The sequence below is a fragment of the Sorex fumeus genome, unplaced genomic scaffold (genome assembly GCF_029834395.1).
Source record: "Sorex fumeus unplaced genomic scaffold, SorFum_2.1 ptg000122l, whole genome shotgun sequence".
Taxonomy (NCBI): Eukaryota; Metazoa; Chordata; class Mammalia; order Eulipotyphla; family Soricidae; genus Sorex; species Sorex fumeus.
Genome location: NW_026606179.1, coordinates 37,819,388 through 37,832,791, shown reverse-complemented (window position 1 = coordinate 37,832,791; position 13,404 = coordinate 37,819,388). Strand labels below are relative to the sequence as shown.

Sequence of the window (13,404 nt, the reverse complement as noted above, 5' to 3'; positions counted from 1 at the left end):
GAAAAATTTAAACCCAATTTGATGGGGAAGAGATAGAAAACTCAAAAGCTTGAGAGCCCAGGAGATAGCCCAAAGGGCCAGGGTTCAAGACTTTCATGCTGGAGCCCCCAGATCCAATCCCTGACACTGCATGGTCCAACTATCATGAGTGATTCCTGAGCACTGTGCTGGTAATAGCTACTGAGTACCACAGGGTACTGCCCCCTCAAAAAGGTAAACAGTGGCATCAGGTGTTAGTAGCAGCATTACTCATAAAGGTCTCAATGTGGAAGCCACCCAGACTCACACAAAGGGAAGCCCTGTGATCCGATCTTTCAGTCTTGCACTGCCAGACCCCATCCCTCTGCCAGGCACTGGCTGGCCATATGTCACATCTCTCAAACCTCTAAACCCCAAACCATGCAGTTGCACTGGTGTCCAAACAGAGAAATTACTTCACTTATACTTGATATTGGGGCTGGAGCGACAGCACAGTGGTAGGGCATTTGCCTTGCACGCGGCCAGCCTGGCCGACCCGGGTTCGATTTCTCTGCCCCTCTCGGAGAGCCCAGCAAGCTACCAAGAGTATCTTGTCAGCACGGCAAAGTCTGGCAAGCTACCCATGACGTATTCGATGTGCCAAGCACAGTCACAACAAGTCTCACAATGGAGACGTTACTGGGCCCGATGGAGCAAATCAATGAACAACGGGAGGAATAGTGCGACAGTGCTACGGTGCTATACTTGATATTGGGGGAATGTTAGGGGAGGAGATTTCTATTTCACAAACTCTACACTGACTTATATGTCAGTTAACTTAAGGGAGTAACTAGCTGACAATTTGGAAGGAGCACACTCAAACAACATTGCACAATAAAGAAAATAACCTAAAAGTCCCACTGGTGAATAGAAAAATTTACAATAAAAATTTACAATAAAAAGGATGAATTTCTTATACACACTATGACCTGTACCAACTTTAAAAGTTATGCTAAATGAAAGAAGCCAGACCAGAGATGAGACCATATATTACATAAATTCACTTACATGAAATGTCCTGGCAAAGCAAATCTACAGTGATAGAAAGTCTCTATTGTAGACCTGGTCTATAAGAACACAGAAGAATTCTCAACTAAGTAGTGGGTGCTTAGATGAGGGGATAGGTATGCGATAGTAATGGACACTTAATGACACAGGACTCACAGAAATGTCACAAAACTCCTTTGGGGGACATCTGCACAACTTGGTAAATTTACCTTAAAAGTGTTTGAATCATAAGCCTGAAAAGAGGTGAATTGCACACCATGCAAAATGGGCCTCAAGAAGTTTCTTTTAAAAAAACCCCAAAAAACCTGGGGATATGGTGCCACCAGCAGGTCAATCTGTACCTGTGAGGCGAGTGCATCAGCAGCCTCATGGTGCCTTCAGACGTCCAGATACCCCAAAATTGCTGTTGTGCCTTTGGTCAGACCCCAAAAACTTGGGGCAAAGTTTACCAAGAAAGTAAACAGCCAAAAGTTAGGTATGTGGGAGACATACGCACAAACCACCTCCTGCTCAGCTATGTAATTGTAGGCAAGGCCTCTCTGGTTCCTGATCAAATTGCTTAACGGCCATGATCCCAGGGACTCAGAGATAAATCTCGGAACCCAGTGGATTTTGGCAGAAATTCGTCTGGTCCCTGCAATAGGTTACCGGCGCTGGGCCACCCCAGGTGGGAATAGGTTTCATACCGTGGCCTGTTCCCCCTGGCGGCTTGGTGGCTGCTATCCTCCAGAGGCCACTACATGGTCAGGTTTTGGTCTGCAGTGACAAGACACACGGGGGCCTCACAGGATGGGGGTGGAGCCGGCCCTTTCCTCCCCACCCCAATGAGACCCCAAGTTGCCGCCCACAAACGGCTTCTCTGGCTCCTGACCAAGCTGCTTAACGGCCATGATTCAAGAGACTCAGGAACAAATCTTGGAACCCAGCAGGTTTTGGCAGAAATCCCTCCAAATTTAATTGTTAAAATTTCGGAATTCCAAAATTGCGTGGCCACTACTGCAGCCACACGACATCATATGTTATTCATAACTAGCAACAGAAAATAAATTGTCTACTATTGCCTTTTTGGCAGATCTGAGTGTTGGGGTAAAATCCCAAATAATAATGGAGGGTCTGGTGTCTAAATATTGAATGTAATCAAAGTAGAGAGAGAGAGTAATGTGAAATCATCTGCCTGACAGGTAAGGGGAGGGTGTGGGATTGGGGGTATACTGGGGTTTTTGGTGGTGGAAAATGGGCACTGGTGAAGGGATGGGTGTTTCATTGTATGACTGAGACTTAAACCCGAAAGCTTTGTTACTGCTCTAATGGTGATTCAATAAATAAAATTATAAAAAAGGAAAAAAAAAGTAAGGTGGAGTTCATGCCCAATTCAATCAGCCTAATCAATGGCTGAATAAAAAGCAATACTCCTACATAAAAAAAAAAGAAAAAAAAACCTACAGAGCTAGTCTGTAGTAAAAATAACACTTAAGTCAGAAGTCTGCTTCCAGCTCCACAGTTAATCAGCTGAGCAGCCCAGAGCATGTAACTAACTTCCTCTTGGGCTAGCAGCCTGCTATGAAATGAGGAAGATAAGCAATTTGCCACTGAAGGTCTGGCTTAGCTCTGAAACCCTGAGTCTAGGTTTTTATGCGGCCACGAAGTGACAGCAAATGCATTCAGGCCCCACAGTTGGGAGACCTGTGCAGTTTCCTTCCGGGGTTCAAGTGGCTTGGGCAATATAGTAACTCAGTTCCACCTTATCTTGGGTTTGGTTCCACGACTTTTTAAAGACATGCTTACTTACATCTTATCCCCACTTGGACATACTGTCTGGTTTTCAAAAGTATTCCTGATTGAAGTCTGTCAAGTATTTGCTTGTCCAACTGGAATTCCAAGGTGGAGACTGAACCAGGTATAGAAAAATATGCAAGGGGCCAGTGTGAATAAAGCTTTTCTGTCCAAAGAGGCTTTAACCTAACTGTAACAGATCAGGCCAGACCTTACTGATTTATTGATGAGAATGTCAGGCTGGATGAAGTCAAAAGTCTTTCTAGAGACAATACAGATAATACTATTTCTCTTTATCATCTTTGAGCTGTCACTCTGTCATAGGAGAAAACTGAATTGGTTTGACACAATTTGTTTTTATAAAACCCTCTACTTCCGTATGCTTTTGGAAGAGGTTGATAATTGTTCCCTTGTTCTAGTGGAAAAAAATAAAGGTCAAGTTTACATTGGTGTATTCTCCCTTCTGTGTCTGCTAAGCGTTGCTGAGGTTATACCTGGCACTAAGAAGCCAAAAATAAAGTCTCTAATGCTCAAATGCTCAAGCTTAAATTAACAGTACTCAGTAAAAAAAAAACACACTATGAAAATATGAGGGAGCTAAATTATGAACTGGAGAGCAAAATAGTCAGGTATTCAGAATCATAAAAATTTCAGGACTGGATGGGAAAGTTCATGAGGCCTACTGTTTCTCAAGCTGATGAAAACTAAGAACACAAATCAGACTTTGGCAAGGACTGGAGTGAAGGACTGCAGTCAGGGCATAGGTTGTTCATTTCTAAGACATTCCATCACTGATTTCAGGGGGTTCCTCTGAATCCTCGGCAGATTGCCTCTTTTCAGAGCCTCCCGTCAAATGAGTAGTGGGGTTTCATTCAGAATCACCAGTGACACTGGTCTCTGATTCCTCACCTGGTATTTGGCATGAGCTCTTACTTTTGGCCAATACCACTGCACAAACCCCTCCCCCCCGAAGTTTACATAGATAGTGATTTTTTTCCAGTAAAAATATTTGCAATCCATTATGATTCTTTCCCATTTCTGTTTTCTGACACTCACTCAACTCTTGTGGGCATCACTAAGGACTTTGTTGGAATTGTTGATAGGAAAAGTGCACATGCTTTTATACCTTGGCCATTCAGCAATTCTGGCTATTGCAAATAATAATCTTAGTCTGGGTTTCTTTTCTTTTCTTTTTTTAAAAATCTTATTCACATCATGTGGAATGAATGTGTTTCTTTATCCCACGCTCTTCCTGCTCTTCTTGTCATCCCTGTTTTTGGTCTTAGTTCAAATGTCAAAGGCATGAATACCCATAATAACAACTCCTTGCTTGCATTTTCTTCTTTGAGAAGGTAGGTGCCATCAAATACAGATTTGATGTTCATGTTGAGCGATTGGTTCACATTCTTAGTTGTTCTGAATAGCTTTCCTGAGTGGGCTGGATGATCTTTCCTATGCAGGTGTTCGAATTTTCCTGAAAGTTTGGGACTGAGTGTTTAATATTGACGATGTAACTTGTTACCAAAAGTCTTCTGACCCCTTAAGCACAGCTTTGCTGTCACAGAGTGTATATGCTGCCTTAGTGACTGCATCTAGCAATAGATGGCAAGAGAGCCTCAAAGCTGACCTGTGTACTAAAATAGCTGGCTCTGCCTCAGAGTTCTAGAAGCTACTACTGGCAGAGCAGCACCCAGCTATGCTCCATGCCCAGTGCTGCCAGTGGAGGCTGTCATGATGATGTTCCTCTGGCCACTGCTAACTGCACAAATGACCATAAAAATGGGCCATAGTTGGTTCTAAATTAAGACACAGCCATTTCGTAATCCCATGAAGGTCATTAAATTCTTTACCAGTGTCCTAGTAAAATACCTAGTCACTAAAATGGAATAAAGAATATAGAAAGTGTTAAGAAGCCTTTCAGCAATTTCTTTCCTTCTGCCTTCTTTTCTTTCTTTCTTTCTTTCTTTCTTTCTTTCTTTCTTTCTTTCTTTCTTTCTTTCTTCTTTTTTTACTCATTATCAAACCATGTCTTCAGCATGTAGCACACGCACTTTACCACTGAGCACAGAAGCCACTGTTCTATTTCTTTGCTCTACAGTGCCAGGGATGAAATCCTGAGCCTCAGTTGTGCAAAGCAAGAACTGGACTACTGAGTCACAGCCTGGCCAGTCACTGTTTGAACACTGTGTTAGCCTTTGACTCTAACATGCCTGGATGTTCAATTATTCCCAATTAACCTCTGATCCAGGAACTTCAACATCCACACCGGAAACTAAAAAAGTCAAGTTGAATGTAAAGATGGAAAGAGCCTCCTGTCTCTTTTTTTATTATTATTACCTTTTTTCAAAGAGGTGTGACCTCTCTAAAGGAAAGGATCCCAAACTAGAGAACTAGGCCATGCTTTGGATCATGAATGCCACACTTGTGTTAGACTTTCAAATTAGATATCATCAAATAGCTGGGACTCTAAAATTCTGAAAAGTTGGGATGCTTAGAAGGAATGAATAGACCATGTAATTTTTAGGAAAGTTGATATGAATACCATTATTGCAGCCGTTGTGTACTACCCAAGAATGTATGTGGGAAGGCTATGTATGTGGCAATTCAGAGAGAGCACAACTTTCCCTGATCCCCAGAACACCAATCACAACTGCATCGGACTTGGGAAAAGGAACATCAGGGAGGGGAAAAGGAAGACCAAGTGGGCAAGGAACATGGGAGGGTCTATGGGAGCCGCCTTCTCTGCAGAACTTTATAACGAGGAAAGAGCAACGGGAACACTCCGTCCTTTCTCTTTCCCATCCTTCCTCCCCAGCCCCCACCCCTCATTAAGCATTGAATTTAGCCAGATAAGCTCTTCTGAAACAAACTATGAAATCACTGGAATTCCTTGTCTTTCCCATCAGACATTCCCCTGCAAAATCTCTTTAACCTGGTGAGAAAACAAGCCTAGCATGAAAATGGGTATGTGTACGGGGTGTGGTAACATTTATTGCATCATTCAGTTCCCCAAAGCAAAGCACATCTTCACAGGCACAGACATGCAGGCAAGATAGGGGAGGAGGGGGCAGGGAGAGGAGAGAGCGAGAGAGCGAGTGAGAGAGAAAGAGAGAAAGAGAGAGAGAGAGAGAGAGAGAGAGAGAAGGGAGATAGGGAGAGGGAGAGGGAGAGGGAGAGGGAGAGGGAGAGGGAGAGGGAGAGGGAGAGGGAAAGGAAGGAGGAGGAGGAAGAGGAGGAGGAAGAGGAGGAGGATGCAAGAAGGAAAACAGGTTTAACGCATTAGCAATTAATTCTCCAGACTACTCTCTGCCTTGCAATATGTTGGAGAAGAAAAGAAGAGTGCTCCTGGGAATATACCCCAGAGAGGCAAAAATGTGTAGTCGAAGTGACATCTGCACTTGTTTGTTCATTGCAGCACTCTTTACAATAGCCAGAAACTGGAAGAAACCTGAATGCCCAAGAACAGATGACTGGTTAAAGAAACTTTGGTACATCTACACAATGGAGTACTATGTAGCTCTTAGAAAAGGTGAAGTCATGAAATTTACATACAAGTGGTACAATATGGAAAGTATCATGCTAAGCGAAATGAGTCAGAAAGAGAGGGATAGACATAGAAAAATTGCATTCATCTGGGGGATATAAAGCAACAAAATATGAGATCAATACCTAAGAATAGCTGAGATCAACACCAGGAGGATTACTCCATAGCTCAGAGGCCAGCCGGATATTCTAGGGGAAAGGGCAGTTCAGATAGAGAAGGGAACACCAAATAAAGGGTGTTTGGAGGATCCTCCCAGGAGGGGAAATGCATGTTGAAAGTAGACTATGGACTGAACATGATTGCCACTCAAAGCCTCTTTTGCAGACCACAACACCCAAAAGGAGAGAGAGAACAAAGGGGAATGCCCTGCCACAGAGGCAGGGTGGGAGGGGGGGTGGGGGGAAATGGGCACTGGTGGAGGGATGGGTATTTGATCATTGTATGACCGAAACTCAAGCACAAAGATTTGTAAATCTACAACTGTACCTCATGGTGCTTCACTAATAAAAAAAAAAAGAAAGAAAAGAAGAGTGCTTTCACAGACCAGCACAGAGCTACAGCTGAACCCAGACAAAAAGGGAAGAAACTTCCCAGTTAGCATGTGAGCGTAAAGAAGCAGTCCCTGCAGAAAGGAGGCGCAAGGGGCTACAAAGGCTCCCTGAGCTCCAGACTGCCTGCAGGCCACTGCACTCCTGCTCAGAGTGAGTTAAGCAGGCTTGACTTGGGGGAACTGCAACCCCGGGCTTCTCTGCCCTTCCCCTTCACCATCTTCCCAGAGCTCAGGGTGCCATTGGAACACTGGGGCTGCCTGCAGGTGTCATCAGTCAAGACAGACCTGGCGTCAATGAAATTCTTTAGCTGCCACTTACGGCACTTTGACATCTGAAAGGCAGAGTCCCCTCTAGGGAGATTAACTGCATTTGAAAAATCCTGGTGAGCATGCTGAGTAAGATGCACTCTCAGTCTCCTCCCATGCAGGGGTCAGGACCCTCCTTTCCCTCTGCCATCTTGGTTTGTACTCCCCCTGCCAGGAGACTTCCTGGCACAAGTTCATATATCACTTGTATAGATTCTAGAGCCACACTGGAAACTGCTAATCTCCCAGAAAAATAGTATAGTGAGAGACGTTCCTCTCATTTCCCAACTTGCAGTTAGAGTCTACTGTTTGCTTCTCTTCTGGTCTAAATCTTCATTATGTTCTAGAGTTGCCCCACCAAGGAGTCATGATCATAGGCAGGGTGCCTGAAAGGCCCACACCGGGCACCGTTTGAAAGTTTATCTATGAGGTCACAGGATAAGTCAGGGGAACATGACCACTCAGGGCAAGGAGAACAGTGGGGTTAGTCTTGTTCTGACTTTTGTCATCAATCTATTTTGTTTCTTTCAAAAACATCTTTTCCTACCCCAGTGGCTAAAAGAGAAGGGAAACTTCCATGAGGGAGTCAGGATGAAAGAGGCCCAGCTTAGTCACTCTTTCTGATTATAGAGTCTCTGAATAAAGCACGACAAACTACTTCTGCAAAATACCAGGGGCAGGAGGGCCGGTGGGGAGATTGAGAACCTGACCAATAACCAGACAGGCATGAAATGAAGATGACAGGACCTCATCATTCAGTTGTTCAAAGTAAAAAGGAACTAGCAACTTAAAGAGTTCCTTATCAATTTAAAAAATAACCCTGCAAGAATGAATGCAAAATAAAGTCACTTTCAGGTAAAGGAAAAGAAAGACATCACAAGTCAACATTTCATTTCAGCCAAGTGAAATGAAAATCTACATTTTGGGTCAGGGATACAACTGAGGGGTCAAGTACTTGCCCTGCATGAGTGAACACCACAAAAACTAAATATAAGTAAATTTAAAAAAAAAACCAATACATATATTTCCACAAATACCTGTCACAAATGCTTTGAAAAGTTATATTCCTAATCACTTTTGTTCCTTACTTCAAACTGTAAGGAACAAAAATTCTGCCTTACATGGGGAGAGGATAAGCCAAGTACATCCATTCATACAGTGAAATATTAAGAACAAAAGCAGCACCCCAAACAGCGAAATATTAAGAACAAAAGCAGCACCCCAAACACAGTGTGTGGCCCAATCAATAATATACATGCAACCACAGGGCAGAATGTCACATGCTTTGTGTGAGGTGAAGGAAGCCCGACTCAGGAGACATGCTCTCTGAATCTACCTGTGCGGAATCTGAAAAGGCAAAACTGCAGGAATGAGAAACAGATTAGGAATTCTGGAGGTTAAGTGGAAAAAGTCCTGACGGACATACAGAGGGCTCCAAGGAAAATGTTTTCACAACTGTTGTATGTAGTTTATCTTGTTTATGGTAGAAGTTACAGGCCTCTGTGTTTGTTACAACTCAAAATATTGTAACAGAAAGTGTTTTACTATAAATTACACATATTAAAAATAGCAAACTTGAAACGGTGATACATTTTTGGAAACTTTAAGATAATTCAATGCTCTAACTACCAAAAGCACATATTAATAAGTAAAAACAGTATACCCACAAATATAGTTTCACACATTTTAATGGAAACTTTGTATAAAATGTTGAAACTAAGACACATTTGGTAATTTCGAAAATCTACAGGCCTTTTAGAACAGAATAGCATCACTTATGTTGTCAATTTGTAATTTTTTGACATAAAATTTTCAAATTCTTGCCAGTTTCATAAACATTTCTAATTCCACATCACAAGCATGGCTATATAACCACAGTATTTATTTCTGACCTGGTAATTAAAATAGGTACTATCATAACCATTACTCCTCCTCCTCCTCTGACTACTACTACCACTACTTTTCCCACTGTCATCCACTACCATCCACTTCCCACTATTACTACCACTACAGTACTCTTCTACTGTTACAGTACTACTACTCCGACCAGTACCAACAGTACTATCACTACCACTATCCCTACTCCTATATCACAACTTCTACCCTCCTACTTCCTCTCCTACTACTTCTATTACTATATCACTTCTATTACAGCTACTACCAATACTACTACCACTGCTACTGTGAGAAAACAAAATCATGCAGTTAAATCATGATTCAGTCTTTTTAAAATTAAATTAATTTTTAAATGTCTTTTAGTTTTGGGGCCATACCCAGCAGTGCTCAGGACTTATTCCTGACTCTGTTTCTGGCTCTACTCATGGTGGGACTCTGGGGACCATATGTGGTGCCAGGAATTGAACCTGGGTCAGCCTTGTGCAAGGCAAACCCCTACCTGCTGTATTATCACTCCAGTCCCAAACCATGGCTCAGTCTTGCTTCTTCTAACACTGACCCAGTACGTTTTCCTAATGTCTGTCATGCCATTATGCTCCTTTACTTATGAGGATTGGCAAAGTAAAAATGTTAAAGAACAAATTTTAACATACCCGGTCAAAAAGTGAAAAAAGTTGTCTCAAGACATCTGAAACAGGCAACTTTAAATACTCAGCAAACTCTTCAATACCGATTCTTCCTCCTTTGGATGAACTTGCAATAGCTGCGTATTCATCCAAGTGCTTCCGAATGCTATCCCAGTCTAATCTAGACAAAGCAAGAATTATACGTGCATGCTATTAGCTCTTTACAACCCTCAAAGACATTTCATAAACACTGCTTTATTAGTTTGTCTGAAGGAAAGTGTTTAAGTGATAAATCTGAAAGTATGTATTTAAATCAGAAAGTAGAAAGACATCTAATTTATGAAAAGATAGGAGTATAAATGTAATTATCCTAACCACCTGAGGGAAAGAAGAGTAACTGAGAAGGGAAATGCAGTGAACTGTTAATAACTAGGAGAAGAAAATAAGAAAGTGCATTTGAATGAGCCATAACCAAGTCAACAATACTCATGGAGTGGTTTAAATCTTGTTTTCAAGGGGGTAATGAATTCCCATTTCACAAAATGCTGTGACAGGGAAGTTGTTCTTAGACTATCTGTGCTTCCCTAGGGGCTGGGGGATTGGTTAGTGGTTAGGATGCTTGCCAAGCACATGGTCAACCCAGGTTCAATCCCCAGCACTCTATAGAGTTCCCCAAACACTCCAGGAGAAATCCCTGAGCATGGGGATCCAAAAAGGAAGACTTGTACTTCCCCCAATATCAGTAATGAAAAATCAGGGTGATAAAACACTGGAAAATATATTGTAATGTGCATCCTATTCTGTCTTTGTCTTGGAGAATTAAACAGGTGACTTAACACAAACTTGTTCTGGATTTAATCTCAGTGCTATCTAAACTTTCCACGTTGGAGTGAATATTGCCAACACGACATAAAAACTTAATATTTTCCTTGCAGAAATAACCTACCTGTAATAATGACATAAATAATATTTATTATATACTTTACTAAAATTTTATGTTTGAATGTTGAACTTTTCTTTAGCAACTGCTTCTGCAGCACCTTCTGGGAGGGTATCAAAGTCTCCATGGAGATAATCAATAAATTCTGCAAATTCCTACTAAGTTTGGAAGCTGAATAAACAGTATGTAATATTACACCTTTCATATTGTATAATTCAAAGGGAATGTCCAGAAGGCACAAAGGAGTATACATATATATATTTTTAAAAGTATAAGCCCAGAATAAAAAGCTAAGATATTTAAAATTCAATGATAGACTTGCTTACTCGACAAGTCAACTCATATTTCACACAAGTAGTTCATCTAATAATGCTGTGATTGCTTTCTTGTAAGAGGCAGCAAGATAAACAACATGGAGTCAATTCTGAACAGGGAGATAGAGCCACTCTGACTCACGTAAACCACCTCCGGCTCTCCTCCAGGGACCACAACACACATTTCTGCATTAACTCTACTTGAAAATGCGAAACTAGATGACTTAGATGGGAGATAAATCTACAACCCTCATTTCTCTCATAAACATCTTACAGCTTCTAGAGCAGAGCAGTAACAAAGCCAGAGGAAAGTTACATAAAGGATTTCCGATTTCTTTGGAAAAACCTGAAAGCTTAGGGAATTTAATATACACTTACTTTAGTTTCCGGCTAATTTTGGTAAATTCTACCAATCCAGCTTCCATAGGCAATGTAAGCTGTCCTGCTGAAATCATCAATCTGCAATCTTCATAGGTATGATCCGTGACTGGAATTCCCAGCGCTCTAAAAAGAATTAGAAAGCACACTAATATCCTATTTTTTTTTTAAAGGAAGACTTTTATCTTCATTAGTCATGAACTGGACAATACACAACAATAAATGAAAATATATTTACTTATTTTTAAGCCAGCAACTTTGTTTTGGAGGATTATTGTTTTGGTTTGGTTTGGTTTGGGGGCCACACCCAGTCATGGTCAGGGCTTACTCCTGGCTTTGCACTAAGGGATCACTCCTAGTGGGTTCAGAGAATCATATGGGGTACTGGGGATCAAATGGGCTGGAGCGATAGCACAGTGGGTAGGGCATTTGCCTTGTACACAGCCGACCCAGGTTCAATTCCTCCTCCCCTCTCGGGGCTTGCCGGGCTACCGAGAGTATCTCGCCTACATGGCAAAGCCTGGCAAGCTACTTGTGATGTATCCAATATGCCAAACACAACAACAACAAGTCTCACAATGAGACGTTATTGGGCCCGCTCCAGCAAATCGATGAACAATGGGATGACAGTGACAGTGACAGTGACTGGGGATCAAACCTGGGTCAATGACATGCAAGGCAAACTCCCTACCCGCTGTATTACCATTCTGGCCTCTAAGTCAGTAACTGTTTTTGGTTTTGTTTTTAATAGCCAAAGGGACATATTTCCTTGCTTCCAGACTTACTGTGACCAAAGTGAATCCCCTTATGTTTGCATGCCTCTGTCAGCGGATGTGTGTGTGGGTGTTTGTGTTTGTGTGTGTAACTGTCATAGTCATAATGGCCTGGGTTCAAAAGCTCTTAACCTAAGCCTTACTTTTTCCTTCTGCCATGGGCACTATTGCTCTCCACACTCCACAGGGTTACTGAAAGGGCAAAGAATGCCTGGGGAAGGACTTTAAATAGATAAAGGGCATCTGTGCAAACGCATAAGCAATCCATCCAAACTACAATCCCACTGCACGTTTTCATCCACTCAAACTGGAGTTCACTTTCTTACCTGATGGCCATCTAAACATGCAATGAGAACTGGTAACAAGGTGACATTTCTTTCAAGCCTAAACCTCCTCTGTCTTCGGAGAAACACCAGGACTCTTATTACCTTGTTCCTCCTCAGAAATAGGAACTCAACTTGGAAATAATCCTATGAATAAGAATTTTTAAAAACCTGGGTGTAGTTGGAATGATGTACGCAAGAAATCATCATTACTAGCATTGTAAAGGTAAATATAGTATCTCAATAAAGAGAAAATTTTAAAAAATTAAGTTAGGGGCTGGGGCCATAGTATAGTGGGTAGGGTATTTGCCTTGCATGTGGCTAACCTGGGTTTGATTCCTGGCACCTCATATGGTCCCTCAAACCTATCAGGCATGATCCCTGTGTGCAGAGCCAGGAGGAAGTCCTGAGCACATTGGGTATGATACACCACCCCCACAAAAAATTAAAAAAATTAAAAACACAAGCCCAATAAAAATCATCTAAGACATAAAATAATTTCCTGAAGATTTCTTTTCATTCCATTTCTTGTTCACTGATATTCCAAGGAAACCATCACAGTGAATGCTCAGTCTTGGAGGGATAAGCCCAGGCTTGTGAAACACGGAGGTTTTTCCTCTTATCAGTGGCCTTTATGCCTCCTACGTCAGAAACAGAAATGGGCTAAACAGTTTCCAACTGTTTGTAGGTACTTATCAGGAAGCCCAACTATCAGTTATGAATTCTCTCGGTCCCTAATGTTGCCTTTATCCTAACTTTTGGAGCTAAACTGCTACAAAAGCATGAAGAGAGGAACAACAGAAAAGCCGGTTTTGTAGTTGGTCCAGAAACTAGATAAACCAAACTCTCCTGGGACACACAGTAACAGAAGGCTGTTTGGGGCTAAACATGTCAATAATGGAGTTATTCTGCTATGAAATAGTAATACGAATACATATGTGTGTTCATATGTGAC

At 41.8% G+C, this 13,404-nt stretch overlaps 1 protein-coding gene across 1 annotated transcript in view; it reads right to left on the bottom strand.

The window, feature by feature from the left end:
• The window catches only part of LPCAT2 (lysophosphatidylcholine acyltransferase 2), an 85,574-nt gene that overhangs the window by 32,240 nt on the left and 39,930 nt on the right, over positions 1-13,404 (bottom strand). The window contains exons 10-11 of the mRNA XM_056136593.1: positions 11,354-11,479; positions 9,749-9,902 (exon numbers count right to left, since the gene is read on the bottom strand). Coding sequence (XP_055992568.1) covers positions 9,749-9,902; positions 11,354-11,479 — 280 coding nt within the window. The remainder of the gene's footprint in view (positions 1-9,748; positions 9,903-11,353; positions 11,480-13,404) is intronic.